Source organism: Talpa occidentalis, unplaced genomic scaffold, assembly GCF_014898055.3.
Source record: "Talpa occidentalis isolate TD23 unplaced genomic scaffold, MPIMG_talOcc4v2.1, whole genome shotgun sequence".
NCBI lineage: Eukaryota > Metazoa > Chordata > Mammalia > Eulipotyphla > Talpidae > Talpa > Talpa occidentalis.
The window spans coordinates 41,194,583-41,221,789 of NW_026555331.1; the positions used below are offsets into that span (position 1 = coordinate 41,194,583).

Consider the following 27,207-nt stretch of genomic DNA (forward strand, 5'->3'; position numbering starts at 1 on the left):
TTTAGTTCTAGCTAATTGTGTCCTTTCTAAATGTATTTTTTGCTCTTGGAAGATAAAGTGTTATCAACCAGGTGTGGTGCAGAGAGCAGCTGAGTAGTATAGTCATCTGGAAGATCAAGATCCACAAGACCATAAATAGTGCTACCTGTTGGGAATATTCACCCTCAAGTCTGATTTATACCTGTTTTATGAAACCTGTTCTACGATCCTGTTCTGCTTCTTGTAACCCTAGGATTATCCTTGTATGGTTATTATTTCATATGATGTTTTCTTTCAGATAAGAAAACTTCAAAAGTTTAATATTATCTCCTTAGGAATATAAGCATAATCTTGAAATAATGCTGGTTAACTTGTTGTCACAGACAATAACTGCTAGTATATATAAAAAGGCCTGTATGCCTTTTGTTAGTTGGATGGAGGTGCTTCAAGACACTGCGTGAATTCCCTTTGGGTGAGATTAAATAGCAAAAAACCTGGCGATTACTGTAGATTCATTATCTAAAGCATGGTGACTAAGGTCTGGCTTCATTATAGCAGACTCATCTTAATGTTAGGACTTGATTGGTCCAGATTCCCTTCTTACCTGAGAGGCTGAGTCAGCATCCTATCATCTGCAGCGCATAACTTAGTGTTCAATGACAATGATTGTTTTCAACCACCAGAACTTTGTGCTGTATTTGCTAGGTCACACTGTTCATGTGGAAAATACAAGGACAGGATCATAAAGTGCATATATCAGAAGTAATTTTGCATGGAAAGGATTAAAGTATGCACGTATGTAATATATTTAGTGCACTTTTCATAAATAATGGCATTCCTTAGGGAAATTCCTCAGTGAAATTTGTTAACCTATCCTTAACCAGGCCCAAAAGTCACTTACTGTGATATGGACATAGGGCTATGTTGGAAGTACTTTCCAATATGCTAAATTTCAAGTGTAAATTGTCCTTATTTACACTGGTAAGCACTTGTGTTATACTACAGGTTTGTTTGACCCAGCTCTGGCCCCCTATACTCACATAAGGCATTCTTGTCACTGACTGATTTATTAAGTAAGTAATTGAGATTTAGAATATTTCCATAAATATTCTGCTCCCCCTTGAAATCTGACATTTTTGGTAACATGACTTCCTTCCCTGCAGTTTCCCCTTTATAAATAGAGGGAGTGAAAATTAAAATAATTTTAGAAAGTAATTAATTTTGCTATCACACTCGTTTTTCCTTCTTACAAAATAAAATACTGAAAAAATACTCAGAAGTCAGCACTCTTTATTTTAGCATATTTTAGAACAAGAACGCTGATCACTATGCATTCCCAAAACCCTTGGTAGCTCTCAAATCTTTAGAAAACTCTTCTCTTGTAGTACTTATAATGCTCTAAAATCTTGTTCTAATCCATCTGTTTGGATTAAAAATTCCTCAAACATTGCCTTATCTTTGTTCCCATTATTCTTTAGGTGTAAAAACCTTCTTTTACCTACCAATTGCTAAAAGTTGAAACCTTCCATCCTAGAATAAATTTTTCTCCATAATCCCTAAGACATTAACTCCAATATTCACTGGATAAATAGAAGTGAAGCAGATAATTGGTTACTTGGCACCTTACCCTAGGCTCTGTTTCTAGCACTCACAGCTGTTTATTCCTTGTTTTTTCTATATGATACCCATTGAGAATTAGAATATTAGAGAGATCATCCCCATGTCACCCCTTCTCAAGCCATCTATGTGACTATTATGATAGCTCATTGGAAAACACCAATGGAGTGATTTTTTTGTGTGTGTGCTAGTTAGATGGGTTAAATATGCTGAGTGTCTGTTATAGTTCTCCACATAGTCAAAAACTATGAGTGGATCTCATCTGTATTATATTCAAAATACCAGTCACAACATATTTTAGAGAATCTTATTTCTTCTGAAAAGGAAAGAAACCATACTACAGCTGAGAGGATATGAAAGAAACAAGATCTTCATATATTATTGTAGCATAAGAGAGCAATTCTGATGTGCGTCAAAATCTAAAACCTGCAAATCCATTGACAAAGCAATTTAACTAATGAGAATTCATACTAAAGAAATGTATGGGGGCTTCCCTGGTGGCGCAAGAGGTTAAGGCTCAGCCACTGCAGCTTGAGTTTGATCCCCGGCCAGGGAGCTAACCCACATGGCTCAGCAGACCATTCCTGTTGCCCCTGCTGCTCTCCTCAGGAGTGTATTTCAGTAGATCCGCCTGTTCTGCTCACCACTCTGTCTCTGGTGAATCCTCCCTCTCCCCCACACCTCTGGCCTACACCCCAGTTCTTGTATGCATAATTAAAATAAAATAAATTTTTTAAAAAAAGAAAAAAGAAAGATATGTACAATGTCTGCTATAGCTTTACTTGAAATAATAAAGAAATAAACAAAAGAAGAATGGTTAAATTATGGCAAATTATGATATACTCAACACAATGGGATATAATATGTGCTTTAAATAAGACAGCTCTATATGTACTGACACAGAAGTATCAACAGATTGCATTAAAAAGACAAATTGTATATAATACATTTAATACAACTTTACTATTTTGAAACAAATAATGAGCCAATTATGGATGCATGTCTGCAATTGTTTACATATAAACAGGTATACATTTTTTGAAAGATTTATTTATTTATAGGAGAGCTGGGGTATAGGCCAGAGGCGTGGGAGGGTATGAGGATTCACCAGAGACAGAACAGGGAGCAGAACAGGCAGACAGACCCAAAGCACTGCTGAGGGGAGCAGTGAGCGAGATAGGAGAGGTCTGCCACACCATGTGGGTATCTCCCTGGTGGGGAATCGAACTTGCGCTATAGAGGCTGCGGACAGATTCACAGTGCTGTGCTCAACCTGCTGCGCCACCGGGGAGGCCCTAAACATGTATACATAAAAAGTTTTTTAGATAGAAACAATTTTGGAAAGCTATTCATCAAAGTTATGAGTGAAAACCTGTGGGCACTGGGAAATGGGTACTAAGGTATCCTTTATTTAAACTTAATTTCCTTATTTCTGAAAATAATGGGAAAATGCCAATAATATTAGTGCTCATTGGGTAGCAGTAGATTTACATGAATCTAATATGTAAAATGATTACAAAAATGCAGGCTTATAGAGAGCACTAAAACTTTTTTTTTTTAATTAAACACTCATGGGATTCTTTTCAATTAAAAAAATAGAATAAACAAGATAAAATAAAGTGAAATTAGAACAATAGTTAATTGGATCAGCCCCAGGGTAGATTTAAGTTTCTTCAAATCATGGAAGACTCAAATTTTCTTTTATTAAACAATTGTTGACAAAGGAACATTATTTTGGGAAAAGAATAATGAGCTCGATCATGCTCCCTGGTGGTTACTTGATGACTAGCCAGAAAGTTGACTAAGCAAAGGAAAGAACTTGTCTACCCTGGCACTGAAGTGCTGATTTGTATCCTACTTAGGCAAGAACACTTGTAGCCCTGGCATCCTAAACCTTTTCACACAATTACCTTAATATTTTTAACCCATAGACACTAATTTTGCTGATGTCATATGGCATCAACAACCCAACAGCAGTGTTGCAGGGTAAGCCTATGTTTCTGCTCTCTGTGGGATTTGCCACCTCCCAGCTGTGTGTATGTGCAAAAAAAAAAAAAAAGTTTCAATCTACAAGTCCCATCTTGGGTGTCTCCTCCTTTATACAACCTCTACTCATTTCACAGGTGAATATTATACTCTAATGTACAAGTTTCCTGGGTGGGTGATCTATACAGTCATAAGGATCTTATGTTTAAAAGATCCTATATTTGGTTTAACTCTGCTGTTGCTCTTTAGAAATTACTAAACATTCTTTATTAAGAGCTCTCCTTGTATTTTATTTTGTTCTGGGTTGCAAAGTATGCTGCTGATCTAAACTCATGACTCTATATTGTATATAATTATTATTTATTTCAGATGAGGAAACCAAGGGTTTGAATAACTAAGCAACTTTTTTCATGGTCCCACAACTAGAATATTGTAGATACAGATGAAAGTTTACTCATTGCTGATAAAAATTTCTCCTCAGGATCAACCTAATATGCCTATTAAAAGGGCAAATTTATGGACCACATTCCAAGACTTGCTAACCATAATTTTTAGAAGCATGGTCCTGGTATCTGTACCTTAAGTAACTCAGTTCATCTGTAATCTTAGAATCTAACATAGGCTTTCACTCATAGCATTTGCTTAATAAGTAGTACGGTAGTTAAACAAATATTCAGTTACAGATATACTACATACATATTGCTTTTGTAGAATAACACCAGTGCTTTTCAATTCACAAAGTGCCTGAGACTTTAAACAGTGGAGGCCTTTATCAACGAGTATGGAGAAATGTTAGATGATGGTAAAATTAATGGTGTTTTATTTATTTATATAATTTTTTCTCAGGTGGAGAAGGAGATACTACTAAAGGATGTAAAACAAGACATAAAGAGATGGAAATATATTTCATGTTCATGGATGGAGGAAATTGATGTAGTCAAAATGACTATACTACCAAAGGTGATATATAGATTTAATGCAATTCCCATTAAATTTCCAATGATCTTATTAAATTAAATAGAATAAAGGAAATTAAAATGGAACAATAAATTAGAATAGCTAAAGAAATCCTGAGAAAAATGAAACATGTTACCTGATTTTAAGCTACTCTATAAACCAAGTTATTAAAGCAAGATAGTATTGGAATAAGAACAGACAGTTGGATTAGTGGAACAGAATAAAAAAAAAAAACAAGAACTAAATCCATCCATATATCAATACCTTATCTATGACAAAAGGTCAACGACCATATAATGCAGAGAGGAGGGTCTCTTTAATGGGCAGCAGATTTGAACAGACAATTCTCCAAACAGTACATCCAGGTCAATAGCAATGTGTTCACCACTGTTTCTAATAAGGGACATGCTATAATCTCATACCATGAGGAATGGCTCATATTAAAAAAATTAAAACCCAAAAACAAGTGCTGGAGAGGATGCAGAGAGAAAGAACACTAATGGGCCTCCCTGGTGGCACAGGGGTTAAGATGCAACCTATGAAGCTATCCACAGCCACAGCAGCATGAGTTCGATTCCCAGCCAGGGAGATAACCACATGGCGCAGCAGACCTCTCCTGACATGCTCACTGATCCCCTCGGCAGTGCGTTTCAGTCAATCTGCCTGTTCTAATTCCCCCTCTGTCCCTGATGAATCTCTCACTCTTCACAGCTCTGGCCTATACCCCAGTTCTTGTATGCATAAATAAATAAATCTTAAAAAAAAAAAAGAGCCCTAATATTACTGGTGGAAATGTAACCTGGAACAGCCATTTTGTAAAGAGATCTGGGCCTGATACAGCCAAAATGGAAATACGCTATGACCCAGCAAACCCACTTTTGAGTATCTGAAGAACATGAAAACATCACCTTATATAACAGCAGCATTAGTTATTATTCATTGCAAAATTATTTATAAATTCTTTATAGCTAGGAGTTGGAAGCAACCTAAGCACCCACTGATAGATTGGATAAAGAAGAAATGGAATATCCACATAAAAAATACTATTCAGCTATAAGAATTTGTTGCTCAGTCTTCCAGTCTCTAATTGAATGTTCAAGTCTCTATTCTAGCTGTTGCTAAATTCTACCTAATTTTTCTTCATTTGTTAGACACATTTGCTTGTTCCATTAAAATGTAAGTTCTTGGTGACCCAGAATTACATTATTCAGTTTTTGACGAACAAGTGACAGTATGACCAACTCGTCTAGTTTGCTAGGTGAGGACTTTTCTGCTAGAGGATATAGAGGATATTTCTGACTTTAGCAATGAAAGAATTGCACCCTGAGAAACCTCTAGGGTAAAAGAAGGTGTAGAACTGCCCAGTGTACTGCACAGTTCAAAGCTGGTAGAAGGGTTCTAATGCATCTTCAGGATAGTCAAAAACTTTGGCTAATCTTTATGAGTAAATCTTTAGATGTTTCTTCAATATGTGGTCCATCACCTACGCGTTTCAGTTGAGAATACTGGTTAAGTATTGAAATTATCTATTTTCGTGGTGATCCTACATTGTGAAAATGTATAGCTCTTGAGGCAGAATATTTTGAATATTAAGAGATTGTTTAAAAAAATGGCTAATTTCAAAAGAAATAAGTCGAAATGCTGCTGAGAAGTGTTGAGTAGGAGGGAAGAAAACTAAAACAACCGAGGCCTATATTAAATAGTCACTTCATTAAAATTCTATTGGATTCGTTCCTTTGTTTCACACAACTGTGTATAATTATAGTATACAAAACCTCCAGATCTTCCTGCTATTAAGCATTTAAAAATATCCATTCCAGATTTTCAAAACAAGTTTCACATATACAGTAATTATATCACGGAAATGTGCAATGCTTGTATTATATTTATTATACCAGCTTAAATTTAGACTCTATCAGGTTTACTTGACAATTTCTATAACGATGCTCTGAGCATTTCCTGATAGGACAGGAAGTAATCCAATGGAAACTCACGTGTGCTTAGATAGCCACCTGACTTAGCAAAATATTCTAAGAGAAATAAGAAAAATAGTTTCACAACTGTGGGACAACCACAGACATACACCTTCTGCTATAATAACACATTTCCAGGCTGTGCAGTGAGCAACTAGATGCTGCTGGGGATGTCAAGTGCCACAAACCAGGGTTGAGATTTGGAAGATCTAGGTTCTGGAGCAGTTGAGATACCTGGTTTCTGACAGGGGGTTAATATTATCTGTTTATATAAGTTAGAATGATTATGAAAGTAACTTAAGTTGTAAAGTTGAAGCCTGATGAGACATTTTAAATCAGAGGTGCACCTCAGAATAGCCTGGGTATCTTCCAAAATACACACCGCCCCTCCTCCCACCCCAGTCCAATTAGTTCAGAATCTCCTATGGCAGGGATTAGGAATAAGCTTATTTTTTTAAAGGCCAATAAATATTTCATATTTACTGGCATTTTTATAATCTACAGGAACAATGCGAAGTCGTTAGTCATTCTAGATAGTAAGACTTTTCATGCACTGTTTTGGGAGTTCAATTGATGTTATTTTGTTAACTACAACTGAGGAAAATTTACTAAAATTAAAGGATGTTTCTTTAATTCATTATTTCCATTGCTGGAAATGTAGCTTGCAAATAAATTTACGACCTACACAGTAGTAAACCAGCTGCCAAAGTTTTCACAATGGAAAAAAAAGAGAAGAATTTACTTGTTAACAATGACTAGTAAAATTGAATCATGATACATACAAAGCATGGAATTCTATGCAGATATTTAAATAAAATGATAGTGGGCCCCGCTGGTGGCGCAGGGGCTAAAGTCTCAGCACTATCAAGCTATTGCTAGCAACTGTGGCTTGAGTTTGATCCCTGGACAGGGAATAGGCCCACATGGCATAGCAGATCTCTCCTGTCTTGCCTGCTGCTCCCCTTAGCAGTGTATTTCAGTAGATCCACCTGTTCTGCTCCACACTCTGTCTCTGGTGAATCCTCTTACCGCCACACCTCTGGCGTATACTCCAGTCCTTGTATGCATAAATAAATAAAAATAAATCTTTAAAACAGCAAAAAATTCCTTCTAGTTCTATCCACATTGCTGCGAATGACATGAAAGTTTATCTTTTTTGATTGCTGAATAATATTCCGTTGTGTATATATGCCACATCTTCTTGATCCAGTCATCTATTTTTGGGCATTTGGGTTGTTTCCAGGTTTTATCTATTGTAAATATTGTGCAATAAACATAGGGGTATAGGTGTTCTTTTGAATCAATGTTTTTGTGTCCTTTGGGTAAATACCTAGTAGTGGAATTGCCGGGTCATATGGCAGCTCCATTTTTAGTAGACTGAGGAATCTCCAGACAGCTTTCCATAGTGGTTGGACCAGTTTGCACTCCCACCAACAACGTAGGAGACAAGGAATTATGCTCAGTGAAATAAACCAGAGGGAAAAAGAAAAATATCAGATGGCTTCACGCATAGCAGGAATATAGGGAAACCAAATAAGACATCAGTGTAAAAAAAATAATAACAGTACAAAACACAACAAAGCAAAAATGGACAATTATAAATCAGAGACATACTTCAGGGGAGGAGGAGGGAGAGGGATCAGAGGGAGGGAGGGAGGAGCACAGGGGACTGAGGTCATGGTGCATGGGTGTATTGGTGAAGGAAACTCTATGGGGACTACCTCTGAGGGGGGGAAGCAGATATTGTTTAAAAACAAGCAATGATGTAAAATTTTTTAAAAATTAAAATAAAAAAACAATAAAAAAGAATGATGATGACAAAAGTATTTCTCATAAATTAAGTGGGCACAAAAATTACAAAAGGAGTATGATTTCATTTGTATAAATTTGGAAAGTGATGATGAGGTGGATTGAGTGTGTTTTAATATACATACAAATACAAATATAAATATTTTTCTGTAAATATACATAAAAAACTGAAAAGTTACTTTTGGGAGGGGAACTGAATAGGGAGGAAGGAGACATATGGCTTAGAGGCGTATTTTTATTTTATGCCTTCCAAACTACCCTAGGACCTGGATTTATTGATCTTACTTTGGATGTTACATCTAAATTGCAGGGACCTAATGAACAACTTATCTACTGTGAATGTCTATTCCCAGCTTATCAGCAAGAACAACTGGGGAGGTACAAAGTCTTGAGTACTGGATATAATTTATTAACTGGATTAATAAAAGTGTGGAAGGTCAAACATTTTTTTATATGAGGGACTTTTACACTGAAATATTGGAACACATGTTGGAGAGGTGTAAAAATAAATGCATGGAGGCTTGGTCGGGCTTACTATACCATTTTAAAGAGAATCAGGAATGAGCAAATGTAATCTAAGAGTGATTTGACAAGTGATCCCAAAATGTTATGTAATATTATCTTCACTCCCAACAGCCAAACATTTCAAATACTTGAGCCATTTATTATTCTTTAAAACTGTAAACCCTGCTTTTTACAGAGGTTATCACCACCTATGTAATCTTGCATATATGTATATGAAATTTATTTTCTAATAGTGAAAATGTGGTGACTTTGTCAGTTGCTATGATTTTGGATCTAAACTTATAAACAATAAATAAAAGGTTTAAGTCTCCAACAAGCTTAAAACCCCACCTGCCACTCACTGTTAGGGAGCCCTTTGCACACTCATGTTGGGGATTAATAGGGCTTCCTACTCTCACTTACGTCATGTAGGTAAGAAATGTGCTCAGGGGCTCCAGGGAATGATTCCGGAAATATTCAAATTCTCTGCAAAGCTTTTTCCTCATTTCCGTGTCAATTTTGGATACAGTAAGAGGATTTGTTTGGTTAGCCAAGAAGTTGCCATAATCGGTGGTTTGGAGATGAATTTTCAGGTCTGAAATGAAATGAAAACCCAAATCAGGTTAAATTTTGAACATACATGTATTGCCTTTATAACAGTAATTGAATTTATGATAACTTTATAATAAATGCATATTTAATCATTATTATCTTATTAGGCCTGAGCATAGGTCTACATAAAATTTAGACTTGAATGTTTCTCTCTAATGCAATAAAATATTCAATGTTAGTAAAAATATTCTAAAATATAAAAATGTTTAATTACCAAACAAATCTATAATTGTTTAGCAGAGCTAAAAGGACATTAATAAGCACATAGTTCAGAGATGGCAAATAGGTCTTACCAGAACCAGTTTAGTCATTTGGAAATAGCTGCTAGGAAAACTGTTGTGGATGTTAAGCCTATTCCAGCTGGATGGAAAAGAAAAGCTTAGTAATATTTACTGTGGACACATGTTAGAGAAAGAGCAATCATTAATTATCCTTTCATTACAGATGAAATTGAATCTCAATGGGACTAAATATTAAAGTTATATAATAGTAAAGTTTGAATGAGAAGATGGGTCTTCCTATTCTTAAATACAACATCATTTTCACTATTTATGCCAAGCATTCTCTAAAGGTAATATTCTGTTTGCCGGATAATTGAATCAAAATTCAACTTCATTTGTTGTTACTTCCTCCTGAATAAACCATGTGTTTCCAAACACCCTGACGTTTGTTAAAGCTGACCCCATCCTACTCTCTAGAATTGCCCCCACCCCATCTCTTTTCAGAATTGCTTGTTGTAATGTACCCATCAGTGTCTGCGTTATAACATTAAAATAAGAGTCACCAGTTGTTCTGTTGACAACACCATGCTGACAAAGAAAGAGAGTCATGGAGAAAGTTGTCATGTAGGATTCTGCTCAAAGAGTAAGATCCTGGCATGTTTATTGATAGGAGAACAAAGAGAAAAGGGTGGGTCGAACTGAAAATATGATTATGTTTTTTAGGGCTTTAGGGAGGATGAGTCTATGGATCAGGTAAATCATGCTCCCGGACCCCCAGCCATGGTTCCAATCTTATTAACAAGGTATTCCACTGATCAGTCTCTGGGAAGCAAAGTTCATCAGTCAATGCTCCCTACACCACCTTCCCAGTCATACCTGTTGCCCCAGGGCAATCAAGGCCTGCTATTGTTTAACTTGAAAGGATCATTTTAGGGTCTGTATGCTACATTTAGCAGTGATTGAGTGTTTATTATGTACCAGCATAGTACTAAGCATATATTATCTCATTTAATGCTCATGCCAATCCTGAGGGAGGAATGATTTGTATTCCCTTTTATAATTAAGAACACTGAAACTCAGAGAGGTTAATAACTTGCTCAAGATAAGTGATAAACTAGAATTCAACGCCAGGTTTATCTGAGTCCAAAACCTCTTAAAATCTTTATTTTATTGCCAACCTATCTATTTTTAAAATTTTTTAAAGATTTATTTTATTTATTTTTGCATACAAGAACTGGAGTGTAGGCCAGAGGTACAGGGGTGAGAGGATTCATCAAAAGACAGAGTGGGGAATAGAACAGGTGGATCTATGGAAACACACTGCTGAGGGGAGCAGCAGGTGAGACAGGAGAGGTCTGGTGCACCATGTGGATTAGATCCCTGGCTGGGGATTGAACTCATGCCACAGTGCCTGGCAATAGCATGATAGTGTTGAGACTTAACCCCTTCTGTCACCAGGGAGGCTCCTGTCCAGCTATCTAAATTAGGTCATTAATTATTTCATATAGCCTTAATTCTTCCAGGTAGAATTTGTAATCTCATGCTTCTGAATTTCAAAGTACTTTGATTATGGTTCTATCATAATACCCGTCACAGATATGATATAGTCTTAAATATGTTAACTCCAAAAAGGCAATTATATTATCTTGGTTATATCTTCTACCTGTGATTCCTTGAGTAGCACCCCATGCTTAAGTGTTATCAAACATCTGTATATCAAAAAAGTCTTTGGCAGCATCCAGCACACAACTGGAACCAAGATAACACCCTAGAGCTTACTGAAGCCTCCATTTAAGCATTTATTATACATTTCTCATGTACTATTAGCTATAGGACACCTAAAGATGGATCAGACATATTCTTTGTTCTCCAGGAAACTCACAATCTGGTGGATGAGGAGGTAACACAGACATATGATTCAAACAGTTGTGTTGAGTTTAGTGATAAAGATGAGGGCCTTGATTGATGGAACAAAAAATGAGAGCAATAGCCATAGAAATGGGACCTACAAAAGCCTGGGAAAGTTTCCTGAAGGAAGTCAAATCAAAGATGAGTCTTAATGTGGTGTTGTCAGAGTGGGAGGAAGGTATTCTATGTGTTAGAGCAGCGATGGTATACGAAAGAAGCTCAAAGCAGTTCAGTGTTGCTGAAGCACTAAGTAGGCGAAGACAGGGAAGAAATGAAGCCAGAGGAGTAAGCAGAGGTTGTCACAGGAAGTGCGTGGTATGCCATCCTTTATCCTGAGGACAACAGGAGCCACTGTGGGCTATTAATTACTCTAGTAGCTGGGGAGTAGCTGGATTTGCAACGAGGCACATTATGGTTCTTCAGTATCCAAGATTCGGCACACTGGCATTCTTTCCTCAGCATCTGGAGTAGGTTATGCATTGGAAATGCTCTTTATCTGACAGCAGAATCTATTTGCTCAATTACCTATTTAATTAAGCTAATTTTTAAAAATACTTTTTTCCATGTTTTGTTTAGCTTTTATTTTGGCAGTTCAGATTTTATACAGTTTGTCAGTTTGCATTCTCAGCATTGAGAAATATTTGCCAAAGGATGTGACACAAATGGTATTTCTTTCAAAACCATGGTATTTTGTCATGTGACATATGCTTCTTTTAAACAAAACAACTTTCAATTGCCAGTAAGATCCTGAAATTAAATGTCCCAAGTGTTTCAGACCCATAGAAATCTTGTGATACCATAGTCGTAGTTGGTGGAGAAGCAGATGGAATAGAAAGAACCTATTTCCCTCCAGCACCAAAACAACGCAAGGGACACTTGCTTTCAGACAAAGAAAAATCTTAGGATCTGAAATGTTTGTTTTGTGATAATGACAGACTTTGCCAATAATAATAACATAGCTTATAGTTCATAGTTTCAAAATGGGATTACATAATTATTTCCCAAGAGCTTATTTAAATAGGTGTGTGATGACTAGGACTTTGTGGTCAAATAATTTGGAATGAACAGACTTCTTAACTGTAGGAATTGAAAGCCTTTGATATATTAATTTGAGTGATTTCTTTGAAAAGCGGGTACAGAACCTCCCAAGTCACTGGAAAACAATGGAGCCACCCACAGAGCACACTTTGGAAAATTACACTGCTTTTTCATCCGGGGAAGTACTGTGGCAAGCGGTGTTTTTTCTTTTTTATTCAAGTGAGAAAATGGAATGTTTTCCAAACTGTGAGATCACTGCCAACTAAATCAATTTTATAGGTCCCAGACAGCAGTAGCATAAAAGGAATGCATTAGGCTATTCTAACAAATATCAGAGTGTATCACACAGAGTGGCATGTGCATACATGTGCCTGCCTGTGTGTATGCTGGGTGGTAATGATGGAGGAAAGCATAGAAAACCTAAAGGAGGGATCACAAGACTAGAACCTAACTCACACAAGGAGGTAGGGGGATTAGCGTAAACCCAGTTACAGAAATCAAGACCCTTAGGCATCAAAGCCCAGATCAGGAGGGGCAACACCCAGAAACTATCAGACTGTTATATAGGGAGTGTCAGGACCACAGACCTGAAGGTGAAGATATGGAGATTAAGGAATAAACCATCCACCCACAAAGATGAGCCCCTCCCTACTGAAAGAAGATGATGAAACTTAAGGCTGCCCCCACAACAGGGCAGCAGTCCTTCTGCCCACCTGTGACTATGCAGGTGCTTCGCTTCACCAACTCTCTCCCTCTGCAGGGCAGCAGCCTTCCTGCCTGCCTGTGACCTGTCTCTTCACTGACCTCCATCAGCAGAGGCAGCTCTCCTCAAGGCCACCCGCCTGCAACCATGCTGTCCTCTCTCAGCAAACCTGTCCCTTTTGGGGCAGCTCTTTCTGCCCTCTTGTGTCTATGCAACTGTACTTTACCTTTCTGCCCCTTTTCTAATAAACCTGCTCTTTCAAATATAACTATCATCTCTGTCTTGTGGAGAAACTCGCCTGGGAAACACACCACGTGCTGTTGAAAGGGGAGCTCTGGTGAAACCTTTCCCAGAGTGAACCCAAGGACCCCTGCACTCTAAACTCCAAAAACGACATCAGGAATGTACATGTGTCTTCTGCAGGTTGCTGTCACAGAGCCCAGGGAATTATCTGAGCTTATTTGGCTGTTGAGGAAGGATAAGCATCTGGGACATCATAGCTATATTTTCTCCATTAATTTGTTGGGCAGATCATTTTTAGAAAATGACGTCTGAGGTGTCTTTGGGTTTGTTTTTGTTTTTCTTTCTGTTTGGAGCTCTCTGTAAGTGATTATAGACCTTTCACACTCTGGGTGCGTTATGCCAAGGAAGAATGCTAGAAGTACCTATGAAGGATGTTATCCCTGAGCAATCTCCTGCCTTTTCCCCCAACACTGTGCTGTGCTGAACTTATGGAAATTATGTACTCAGTTTCCACATCTGCAAAATGGACATAGAATCTGTGCTTTCTTCTGGTTGTGGTGATTAAAGAAGATGTACATGAAGAACTGGCATATAGAAGCTACTACATAATGATATCTTTTTTCCTTCTTACTTGTATCAATCTACTTTCAAAAGAATTTGACTCCATGGGCCAAGGACTTTGGTTTTAATTCTCTAACCAGAATTTTCTCAAACAATGTGTTGGAATGCATCATTATATCTTATACTTAGATTTTAATAAATATACCAATATCTATAAAATCAGGTGTTTCTTCCTTCATTTTGGCTAATTCACTGCCGTCCTCATAGTGATGGGACAGCAAATCCTCTTAGTTCCTGTGTTACTCCCGGTGTTATTTTTCAGCACCTTCCCTGATTCCAGTCCTTATGCCCTGGATTAGTACAACCATCTTCTAATACCCAGATTACTGAGGCGATCTCTTAACTAGTCTTTCCAAGTCCATTTCTTCTCATGCAATTTTAACCTCAACTTTAATCTTTCCTTAGAATTATTTTTCTCTTACAAAGATTCTATAAGTAGTTTGGAATCACTGAAAGTTTTATGCAGATTAAAAGCAACATAACATTTATTGCATTTTAACCACTGACAGAACAGTTTTATTTTTTATTTTATCTTACTTTTTTTATTGAGGTAACATTGTTTTACATTACTGCATGTGATTCAGAGACATAGGATCACACCTCCTCAGATGCATGTCTCCACACCACTCACTCCAAGACGCCAACAGCCCCCAGCATAGTCCGCTGTGGCCCCTTTCCTCTTTGGTTTACTTATTTCCCCCTCCATCTTGTAGCCTCAATTCCACAGTCAGAATTCTAGTATCTGTTATTGGTTTGGTTCTGACAGGTGGTTTCAATGTACATTATCTCTCAAGCGTAACAATAATCTGATTTCATAGGTGAAGAAACTGAGGCTCAGGGAAATAATTTGCTCATGTTTTCCAAGTTTGTAATTCTTTAACCAAAGATTCAGACATGTCCTCATTCAATGTCTTTAAGTTCCGTAATCAGACTTTCAAGGTCTTTCAAAATGTCTCTTAACTTAAATTCCAGGCTTATCTCCAGGTGTTCTAGTATTGCAATCAAACTGCTCTATGCCTCCACCCACAAGTCTTTATTTTATCTTATCTGTAACTAGTTAATTTTCCCTTTAGGCCCAGAATGTCTAGCAGCTCAGCTGTCCTCCATCCTCCCTCTCATTGACATTTTTCCAAGCTATTGTCCTTCAAGACTTGGTTCACTTTTGATTCTGTCATCTGTGGGCTTACACTATTCTTTTATTTTTTAACACATCCAAAATGTGAAGATTTTATTTACAAAATGCTTCTTTATTGTACAGAAGTAAACATGCTATTACAAACTCAGCCACAGAGGGTTGACTTACCAATCACAACTGCCCCCACCTGCCACAGGAAGAGTATTACATGAAAACATAACACTTGCAGTTCTGCTGGGATGAAGTCCCCAAACTTGTGGCAGATTTTTAAGAAGGATTAAATGGAGAAAGGTGGAATGTCACAGGAACTGATGGAGGATAAGAATAGAAAAACTGTAAGGGAGATGCCACAAGGTCAGGAAACTGTCTTACACAAGGAGGTGGGGGTAGAAGAGATTAACATAACCATTAATCCAGCTATAGAAAGTAATATCCTTAGGCCCCAGTGCCTAGATCAGGAGGCACAAGACCCAGACAAGCATTGGACTGCTGTAAGGTGTGTTAGGTCACAGACCTGAAGGTGAAGATATGGAGATTAAGGAATAAACCATCCACCCACAAAGATGAGCCCCTCCCTACCAAAAGAAGAGGATGAAACCTAACTCTGCCCCTACAAAGGGGCAGCAGTCTTTCTGCCCACCTGTGACTATGCAGGTGCTTCTCTTTACCAACTCTCTCCCTCTGCAGGGCAGCAGCTTCCTGCCTGCCTGTGACCTGTACCATGCCAGGACTTCTCTTCACTACCCTCCCTCAGCAGAGGCCACTCTCCTCAAGGCCACCCGCCTGTGACCATGCAGGCCTCTCAGCAAACCTGTCTCTTTCGGGGCTGCTCTTCCTGCCCACTTGTGTTTAAGCAAGTGTAATTTACCCTTCTGTCCCTTTCTCTAATAAACCTGCTCTTTAACTATAACCAACGTCTCTGTCTCGTGGAGAAACTTGCCTGGGAAACTCACCACGTGCTGCTGAAATGGCAGCTCTCGGGAAACCTTTCCCAAAGTGAACCCAAGGACCTGCACTCCAAACCCACTGACTCAAAGAATCACATCAGAACCATATGATCCAGAAATTCTACTCCTACGTATTTATCCAGAGGACACAAAAACATTAATTCAAAAGGGCACCTGCACCCCTATGTTTATAGCAGCACTATTTACAATAGCTAAGCTTTGGAAACAACCCAGATGCCCAAAAATAGATGACTGGATCAAGAAGATGTGGTACATATACACAATGGAATATTACTCAGCAATCAAAAAAGACAAACTCGTGCAATTTGCAGCAACACGGATGGAGCTGGAAGGGATCATGCTCAGTGAAATAATTATGCCAGAAAGAAAAAGAAAAATACCGGATGGTCTCACTCATAGCAGGAATTTAGAAAACCTAAATAAGGGACCAGGAAAAAGACTAATTATAATAAAGTAAAAATCAAAATCAACAAGCAACTATAAACCAGAGACACACTACGGGGGGGAGGGGAGGAAGGACTAGGGTCAAAATAAGGGGGGTGGGAATTGTATGGGAACTATAACCAAGAAGAAAATGCATACATTGTGCAAAAATGAAAAATGATGTAAAATATATATAAAATAAAATAATTAAAAAAGAATCATTTTTTGACCTTTTGGGTGGGTGGGTGTCCTGGAAATTGTATCATAGCTAACTTTAAAAACAGAACATAACAAAAAACAACTACCAATCTATGTGAGCAGTATAAAAAAAGTTCTTGTACATACAGTTGTTTTTATTTATTTATTATGATAATTTCTCAATTAGAGAGCTATCCAGGGAGTGAACAGACTCTTATTGCTTATCAAATTCTCCATATCACCTAATACAATTTTCATCATGTCAACGAGGTTTAGATAGTAGTAAATTTAATTTGTGATTAAATCCTTGGAGCAATATGCCAGTGGTCATCCAGCTCTCCACCATGTAATGCAGATCCTGTTCTCAGGTTTGAAACTCCTCATTTGATTCACCAGAATGAATATTTCCAAAACAAATGTTCTCTTGAAGAAGAGTAAAGTCACCTACATGGACTCATAAACTTAAACACTACTAATCATAGTCACAAAATGGAAAAGTTATTTCAGGAATTCCAGAGTCTTCCAGGTAAGTTGGAGCTAGGCCAGGGAGATAGCATATAAGTATTAGATAACAAAGCAAGGACTGAACCCAGAGCCAGAAAGATAAGTCAGACTTGAACCCAAACATCAGACATTTCTAACGTGTTTTCAGATTCTTACTATAAGCAAAATATAGCCTTAGGCTAGGGGAACTAGGGGGAAAGAAAATTATAAGGTCTATTTTCTGCCTTTTAAAATGTGGTGATTTGGGCCTCCCCGGTGGCGCAGCAGTTGAGCACTGGGTTGCGAAGCTGCCCGCGGCCTCCGCGGCGCCGGTTCGATCCCGGCTGCTCCCCGGCCACCAGAGGAGGGTCCCGCATGGCGCGCAGACCTCTCCTGCCGCCCGCTGCTCCCCTCAGCAGTGTACTTCGGTCCTTCTGCCTGCTCTGCTCCCCGCTCTGGCTCTGGTGAATTCTCTCACCCTCCTGCGCTTCTGACTGTACCCAGTGCTTGTATAAATAAATAAATAAATAAATAAATAAATAAATAAATAAATAAATAAATAAATCTTTAAAAAAAAAAATAAATAAAAAATAAAATGTGGTGATTTTTCTTTTTTCCAATTTCACCAATATTGAGGTAAATTTGACAAAAATGTAAAATAGTTAGCATGTACATTATGGTGCAATGATATACATACATTTTGTGAAAGGATTTCCCTCCAACTAGTTAATTACAATCTATCATCTCACATACTTACAGTTTTTACCTTTAAGAAGCTTACAATAACATAGAGAAATAGATTCATTCACTTGCAAATTAAGCTCCTCACTATGACAATTCAGGGGACCAAGAAATAAGAGAGATAAATGTGCTGTTTCAGGAGCATTTACCTATGCAAATATCTCAGATGCTATACAGGATTAGGCTCCCCACCCAGTACAATAGGGAGCAGGGTTGAGACTTGTCAATACTACTCCAACAAGGATGCAGTAGGAGTTTATAGACTGAAGGAGTAACTTTTATAAAAGGCAAAAGGGTTCACAGGTAATGTTTACAAGGGACAAAGTGCTCTAGCATTTAAATTAAGAGCAAAGTTTTTCCTGGTTGATTAAAGCCATTGAAGTATTGACAGCATTGCCTATGCATTTTAAATATAAGGCCAAGAGAAAAGTGCTATAATTGGTATTAAAATGATATATAAGGGAGCAATGAAAAAGTTCTTTGAAGGAAGAGTCTTCTTCCTATATGTATTTTTAATTTAAAAATATTTAACAGGTATAAATAAAGGTAAATGGTAGAAGGTCTCCTATATTAATCACATATCCTCATCTCCTTCCTCTCTCCCCATTTACTACAACCAAGTATACCCATCCTTTACCCAAGGAAACCACAGATTTTTAGTTTCCTTCATATATTTTCAAGGTTTTTTGCATCTAAACAATCAATAGAAAATAAATTTTTAAATATATTTTAACTTTTAATTAAAGAACAACATGCTTTAATATTTCTTGTCTATATTTCCCTAACAGTCCTCTTGAGAATGTCCTGTTTCTTTCCTTTCATAGCTGTAAACCTTCCATAATTTATATAGCTGTTCCCTGCAGATGGCCATCAAATTTGTTTCCACCTTTTTTTAAAAAAAAGATTTATTTATTTATGCATGCAAGAGCTGGGGTATAGGCCAGAGATACAGGGGGGTGAGAGGACCCACCAGAAACAGAGTGGGGAACAGAACAAGCAGACTGACTGAAATACACTGCTGAGGGGAGCAGTGGGCGAGACGGGGAGGTCTGCTTCACCATGGGGGTAGCTCCCTGGCCGGCTGGGGATCGAACTCGTGATGTAGAGGCTGTGAACTTCTTCATAATGCGGTGTTTAACCCCTTGCACCACCAGGGAGGCCCAGTTTCCACCTTTTGCTATTGAAACAATGCTACATGAAGTCCCAAGGTCAAGGAAATATACATTTGGAATTTTGATAGCTATTGCCCAATTGCCCTCATTAAGGGTACTTATTTAGTCAATATATTTGTTCTTTGAAGTGGAACCCTTTTAAGAAAGGGATTATGTCTTATTTATCTTTACTTCCTTGAGTCTAGCTAGAAAGTGTTTAATACATAGTTGTTGAATTAGTTCCTACCTAAAGACAAAGTTGGAAAAGAATGAAGTTCAGGTCCCTTGAAAGGGGCATAATTGCTAGTGAGAGAAAATCAGCTCCCTTCATACCTTTCCAAAAATTATTACAGAACAGACTACAAAGTAAAAGCTCAATCCAGAGTGCTCTCACCCTCCCTGACAGCCAGTATAAACTTTCACCTCACCTTATATTTTAAAAAAGATCATTAATACTACATTCTAGAGTTCTAAAGCATTAATTTTACCACTTTTCTTTTTTTCAAGAGGAAAGAATAATTATAGCAGCCTTATTTGTAATTAAAAAAGATCTAATGAAGATAACATTGTTGCCATGAAAAGACATAGAAGAGCATTAAGTGTGTCTTACTAAGTGAAAAAAGCAAATGTGCAAAGTCTATAACTATAGTGATGGATTCATTGTTCAAACACACAGAACGCACACCACCAAGAGCAAATCCTGATATTCACTACAGCCACCCAGGGGTTATGTGTCAATGAAGCTTCATTGGTTGTAACAAATGTGCCACTGTGGGGAATACACAGTGGGGGAGTTTGTGCATGTGCATGTGCATGTGTGGGAGCAAAAGTTATATAGTAAATTTGTTTCTTCTCCTCGATTTTGTGTGACCCTAAAAGCTGCTTTAAAAAAATAAAGTAATATTTATCCAGAAAAAAAGTCATTTTTATGAGTTTATTCAAAGTCATTTTTATGGCTTTATTTTTATTAATTTGTCAACTGTTTACATTTTTATATAACTTTGGGGTTATAGTTTTACTCCTCCATATGTGCACCTGCTCCACTCACCCTCCAAATCTTCCAGACCAATGAAAGCCCTGTTCCTCCTTAGCACATCCCCTCCCACCTCCCCCCAGCTCCTTCTGGTAACCAGTGTATTTTTTACAGACTGTAAGCCTGGGGCCTCAGTCTGCTGGGGCCTCACTGGTGGTGCAAGTGGTTAAGCACTGCACTGTGAAGCAATCCACAGCCTCTGCAGCACGAGTTCAACCCCCGGCCAGCCAGGGAGCAACACACATGGTGTAGCAGACCTCTTCTGACTCGCCCACTGCTCCCCTCAGCAGTGTACTTTGGTCAGTCTGCCTGTACTGTTCCCCACTCTGTCTCTGGTGGATCCTCTCACCCCCCTCATCTCTGGCCTGTACCCCAGCTCTCGTATGCATAAATAAATAAATCTGAAAAAAAGGAAGTGTGTTTGCTGTGATTTGCCAGTGTGTGTGTGTGTGTGTGTGTGTGTGTGTGTGTAGGGAGAGTTATTTATAATATACAGATAAACTAAAACCATCTGATACTTGTCTCTCACTTTCTGATTTATTTCACTTAGCATAATCACCTCAAGTTTCATCGTTAATTCACTTTTAAAGACTTTAAAACCTCAATGTTAATAGAGCCTCCGCATTACCAATGGCAGAGACCAAAACTAGCTTCCCACTTCTGTTCCTGGGAAGGCCTGAGTCACAGAGGGTCCAAGATACTGATTCAGAGTCATGGGCAGTCATGGGCATACCTTGGAATAGATTAATATTTCTGACCACAATAACATATTATGCACACAATTAATCATAATTATAAATACTAGGACTTTCAAAGTTTTTCTGGATAATCTTCATTTTCTCTCCTCCAAATTCATCAAAACCTTGTGTATCCCTTGTAAATGGTTCTAAAACAATGTGTTGATATCAGGACACTTTATATTTAAAATAAAGGCAAATTTAATTCTTGCCAGGTTAGCTTTTCTCTTGCAAATTTCCTGCTTCAACACATAGTGCTATAATGGTGTTGTGTTACCTGTTCTTCAACCTTAATAAGCTCGTGCAAAATTAAGCAGAAATTCCAAAATCCTTAAGTTCTATCTGAATGACTACTCTTAATTTCTTCTCTTCAACTCTTAAACCAGGTTATAAGATTTCTCTTAGTGTATCTATCTACAGATGCAACAATTGCCTTTTTTTAACACATGTTATTTATGTCTTAGCATCTTAGGAAAGAAACAATCAAGTAAGGCAAACCTTATTATGTTCTATATCAAAATGAAGTTGACATCAACAGGGACCTATGCATGTATCTTCAATTCATACTCAGTAAGCAGAGCCATTTTAGTGGAAAAAGAAATCAGGTATCTCCAGCTTCCATTGCTGACAGTCTGTCAGGTTATTTACAGTCAACCTCAACCTCAGTGTCCTCAACTGTTAACTGAGGACATAAGATCCTTATTTGCATACGTTTTCTTAGCAGCCATTATAACCCATAATTTGATGGTTCATACTTCATATTCCTGGTTGTTTCTAAACAGTAAATTGACACAAACATTCAAACATAGTTGTGAAATAAATGCTTCAAAAACGTATTGTTGGGAGGAAAGAAAGAAACTATAAGATACGATGATTAAAAAAAAAAGCAATGGTGGGCAAGGTAGGGTTTCTTTTTTTTCTTCTTTTTTTTTTATATTTAAAGAACAGGTTTATTAGGAAAGGGATAAAACAGTTAGAGACACTTGAATAGACACAAGCGGGCAGGAAGAGCTGCCCCAGAAGGGACAGGTTTGCTAAGAGAGGTCTGCATAGTTACAGGTGGGCGGCCTTGACAGGTCACAGGCAGGCAGGAAGCTGCTGCCCTGCAGAGGGAGAGTGTTGGTGAAAAGAGGCACCCGCACAGGCACAGGTGGGCAGAGGAATTTCCTCCTCTTCTCGCTCCCCTTCCCTCTGTTGAATCAATGGTCAAAAGGGTAGTTGTCAGAAAGTATTTAGGAGTAACATTTATTTATTTTTTAAAGATTTATTTATGCCTACAAGAGATGGGGTACAGACCAAAGGTGTGGGGGGTTAAGAGGATTCCCCAGAGACAGAGTGGGGAACAGAACAGGTGCATCGACTGAAATACACTGCTGAAGGGAGCAGCAGGAGAGTCAGGAGAGGTCTGCTGCGCCATGTGTGTTGCTCCCTGGCCATCTGGGGATCAAAATTGTGCTGAGGAGGCTGAGGACAGTTTCATAGGTTGCGTCTTAACCCCTTGAGCCACCAGGGAGGCCCTAGGAGTAACATTTAAATTCCTGATTTTTATATATTTTCACCTTTTTATTTTGTAGAGTTCTTTTTTTATGATGCTGAATGGTTGCTCTTGATTTCTTTCTGAATTCTGCAGTGAGCTGGTTAAACCTTGGTTTGTATCTCCAAGGCCCTTTGTGTAGTTTGTGTTTAATTTCACATTCCTTAGCCCATTTGAAAGCTTGACTGAAAACAAAATAGAATTCATTCAATTGGCTTGTCTCTGACATGCTATTCTGCCCAGTGTTAATTTTTCTACCTCAATTTTTGTAGATTTTCTACACATAATTAACATTCTCCAGTCACCAAACTTAAAGTTTAATATGCTGAAGTGATTTAGAATTTGGGGGTATATTGTATTTATTTGTATTCAACAGAATTAGTTATATTCTGAAAGATTTCTGTAGCTATTTCCATTGTTAGTGAAAGGACAGAGTCTACCTCCACTTCTGCCTTCACTCTGGCTTTAACAGGTCAGAACCAAAAACAGGTGATCTCAGTACCCTTCAGCTGTGCCTGAATAGCCTGCAAAGTCACCTTCATAAGGTTCTTTTTGCTTTGTTTTTTGCCTTCGAATTCTCTTCGTTAGAGTCTTGCTTCCTATTTTCTTGTTTTCTAGAATATTTGAAGCACCTTACCATTGAGATATAGGTTTTATAAGTACATTTCAAAATGACTGAATGTAAATTTTAATAATAAAAATACTCTATTTAAGATGTGAAATCTTTGATAAGGTTTTGTAGGGGCAGGACTGGGCCACTGAGCAGGTTTTCTGATCCAGCAAATGGGGTAAAGGAGGAGTGGTGGAGCCCTCGGAGCCCAAAGCTTTGCAGGCTTTTATTGGGATTACCAGGTACATGGCAGGCAGGGGTTCTGGGGGGCCGGGAGGCTGGCAGGCCTCCCAGCCTCCAGCAAGTCCTCACTCTATCTGGGCTCTCTGGCCTTCTCTCTCCCTCTCGGCTTCTGTTCTGCTTCTCTGCTTCTTTCTCTGCTTCGCTGCTCCTCTTCTCTCGGCTTCTCCTGGCGTCCCCATGACGCTGCCCTTAAAAGCCCTGTCTCAGCCCAGGTGAATCCCATCTACATATGCCCACACCCTATTCCAGGTGCCGCCATGAGGCATGCATTCAGGACCGCAGGGTTTGGTCATCTATCCTAATGGTGGGAGGGCAGAAAAGCCTGATACTTTTAACTTATCCTACAGTTTTGAAAACATTGTGATTTAAAGATAATGTCTATGGGGCCTCCCTGGTGGCGCAAGGGGTTAAGACGCAACCGATGAGGATGAGGCTGTCTGCAGCCTCTAGCAGCAGGAGTTCGATCCCCTGGCTGGCCTGGGAGAGGCCCACATGGCACAACGGACCTCTCCTGTCTCTCCTGCTGCTCCCCTCAGCAGTGTATTTCACTCAGTCTGCCTGTTCTGTTCCCCACTCTGTCTCTGGTGGGTCCTCTCACCCACACCCCACCCAGCGCCTTTAGCCTGTACCCCAGCTCTCTTGTATACATAAAATGAATGAATGTTTAAAAAAAAAGAAAAGAAAAATATAAGAAGGGGACAAAGGAGGGGACAAAGGGTACAAAGTTTTGGTTATAAAGTTGAATATGTCCCAGAGAACTACTGCACAACAAAAGACTATAAATAGCAATACTGTATGTATTCAGTGCCTAGTAATTTGCTAAGAAGGTAGATCTCAGGTTATGTCTCTCTCGCTCACACACACACACACACACACACTCACACACAAATAATAAAACAGGAGGAAACTTTGAGATGGTGGATAGGTTTATGGCATAGATTGTTAAAATAGTTTCACGGGTCTATGACTATATCTACATTCATTAAGTGGTATACATTAAACATGTACAGCTTTTTGTCAATCATACCTCAATAAAGTGGTCTTAAAAAAAGATAATTTCCACTTGGTGAGTGCTTCATAGTCCTTAACATATTCTCTCATGTTTCTTCAGACAACTGGGCAAAGAAGTCATTAATATTGCTTTTTTCGAAAGAGGAATCTGAAACTAACAGACTTTGAGCCCCAGGACACCTCCCTGGACCTGTAAAGGTCAAAGTCAGCACTTGGAAGTCAAGCCTGGCCTCAACACATGCCCATCTCTTGATTTCTTGCTTAAGCTTCAGTTCAAGAAAAATCTCAAAAAACCTCCTAAATCAATAGATACTGAGAAACTAGAGCTAGAATAAAATTCTCTAGACATATATATATTTAATATATTTACACATTACTATTTTTCTATAGATCCCTAACCAGTTTGGTGATGTCCTTTTCCAGATAACATTTTTAAACATGAAGAATTAAAACACATAGGATTACAAAGGAAACTAAGTATATTACAATTATCAAGATATGTTTAAAATGTGTAATATTACATTTCTTTATTAAAATGTTAACATTAAAGAGTCAATAGTGTAATTATGAAATAGTGAAGGCATAAATATTTCAAGGTATCTGCAAGAACTTTAAAGGGTTATAAAAATACTTGATTTCTTTTGGTGATAAAGTAGTAATGACTGTGATTTGTTGCCCACATTCATCATAAAAGGAAATGTTAATTTTACTTACAGTATATTGAAAATAGAGATATAATTTTTTCCTAATCCAAGTCTATTAAACCCCTGAAATTTGTACCCAAAGAAGTAGAATCTGCTGCTCTGAACTCTGACATTAGGAAAACACAGTTCGTTCTCCATGCTTTCAGGGGAAACCATCTTTTTTTAAACATTAAGAGTGACACCTACCTTCCAGGGTCTCGCATTGGACCAGGTTGATGTAGTCCTGCTGGGTGAGGAGGCTGGCTTTGCACCCTCGCACCAGGCCTTCCAGGTAGCCATGGTCCACGTTAAAGTACAGCTCAGCACCCTCAAGCATGACTGAAAGAGCTCTGTGTCCTAGTCAGCCCCTGAAGACTCACACTAGTTTGGAAAAAGCACTAGCAGTTAAGAGGCATAATCAGGAAATGATCTATCAGCTGATAGTGTTTTCATGACTAGTTTCCTCCAGTTTCAGTGGCTTTCAACATAATCTGCTTAGCCTTGTTTTTACAGCAACAGAGAATGAGTTAGAAAATCTAAGTAAATCCAGGAAGCAAACCACTACTAGGAGGAGACTTAGAGAACCAGAGGGAGGGTCAAAGCTCTACCCTCACACTCCCTGAGCAATCCCCCACTTCCTAGCTCTGCTCTAGGAGGGCAGGAGACACCTGGATGTTTGCTAAACATTCCTCCCCCATCTAAGCTTCTGAGGTTCCAAATGTAAATCACTTTTGTCTTAAATTGCTCAAGGTCTATTAATATAAAGAAAGAGAGGATCTTTTTTTAAATTAACTTATGTAAGTAGATCAGATTTGAGCTGGCAATTTGAAGAAAATGAGAAGCTAATTTTGTAATGCAGTTGTTTGTAGATAGATGGTTAATATCGTCTTGGCATTCACAAAGTTGGTAGTTTCTTCTTCCTCCTACCAGTCCTCAAACTACGGGCAACGCCCAGGAAACAATCCTGGAAGCAGATACACAGTGTTGTGATTCTATGATAATGAGCCACTTCTGCAAAATGTGACCACTTACCATGCACTTTTTATATTCTTTTTCCCACTTGAATCTCAAGATACTCTGAGTCATGTATCTGGACAGATAGTATTATTACCCTAATCACAGATCAGGAACAAGCTCTAAGAAGCTATAAAGCAGCTCAACATGCGCAGTTGGTAATACAGTAAGTACTTAATTAAATCAGGACTAAACTGTTTCATGCTCCAAAAAGGAATGCTTATTCTTCCTTATACTTAGCTCAAAAATTGTGTCAAATATTCTGAATACTGCTTAGCAGAAGTGGTATTTCTTTTTCATATATATCGTGTCAAATTCTTTACTGAAGTTAAAATTCACTTCACTCTTCTTAGTGTTTTCAAATGGGGAGAAAATATATGACAGAATAAATGCAAATTTTGCTTGTGTTGTTGAAAATCTAAGAATCAAGCTACTTTAGCACAGTGCCCAGAACTTTGAAGGTATTCAATAAATGGAAGATTTTATTATCTTTATCATTTTCTGTCCTTAAACTCAAATTCAAACTCAAAGATAAACTCAAAACATGTGCAGGCAAACTCATTCTCCCATTGAATGGAGATATTCCTTGGAGAGATAGCTTGTCTAATATCTTGTGCATAAAAAGTTTCTTTCTTGATGTTGCAGACTTTTCATATGGTAGTGAGGAAGCAAAAGAAATACAGTCTCTTTCTGAGAGCAATCCTCTGAATGTCATCAATGCAGCCAACTGAGGGACGCCATAGTCTTGCTAACCTCTGAGGTGGTTGCCCAGGTGGACAGTCATTCCCATCATCAAACACACAAACTTGAGAGTATCTTTAGAAGCCAAGTGTTGTGTAGGTTGAACTTTGACGTGGGACCAGGATTTTGTATTTTCAGTGACAAAATCAAAGACCAAGTCAAAGCCCTTTCTTAAAACTATCAACACCTAAAAAAAAAAAAAAAAAAGAAAAGAAAAGCTTTACAACTTTTTATTATGAAACATTTCAAACACAAATAACAGGAAAAAATGGTCAAATTAATCCCATGCATCCATTACTCAACTTTAATAATTATCAAATCTCACTTCAGC

The 27,207-nt window shown here is 38.1% G+C and overlaps 1 protein-coding gene across 1 annotated transcript in view; it reads right to left on the minus strand.

The window, feature by feature from the left end:
• Positions 1 to 25,788, minus strand: part of ATP6V0D2 (ATPase H+ transporting V0 subunit d2) — a 44,006-nt gene extending 18,218 nt beyond the window's left edge. The window contains exons 1-2 of the mRNA XM_037504462.2: positions 25,329 to 25,788; positions 9,249 to 9,420 (exon numbers count right to left, since the gene is read on the minus strand). Coding sequence (XP_037360359.1) covers positions 9,249 to 9,420; positions 25,329 to 25,458 — 302 coding nt within the window. The 5' untranslated portion in view covers positions 25,459 to 25,788. The remainder of the gene's footprint in view (positions 1 to 9,248; positions 9,421 to 25,328) is intronic.
• Between the last annotated feature and the right edge of the window lie 1,419 nt (positions 25,789 to 27,207).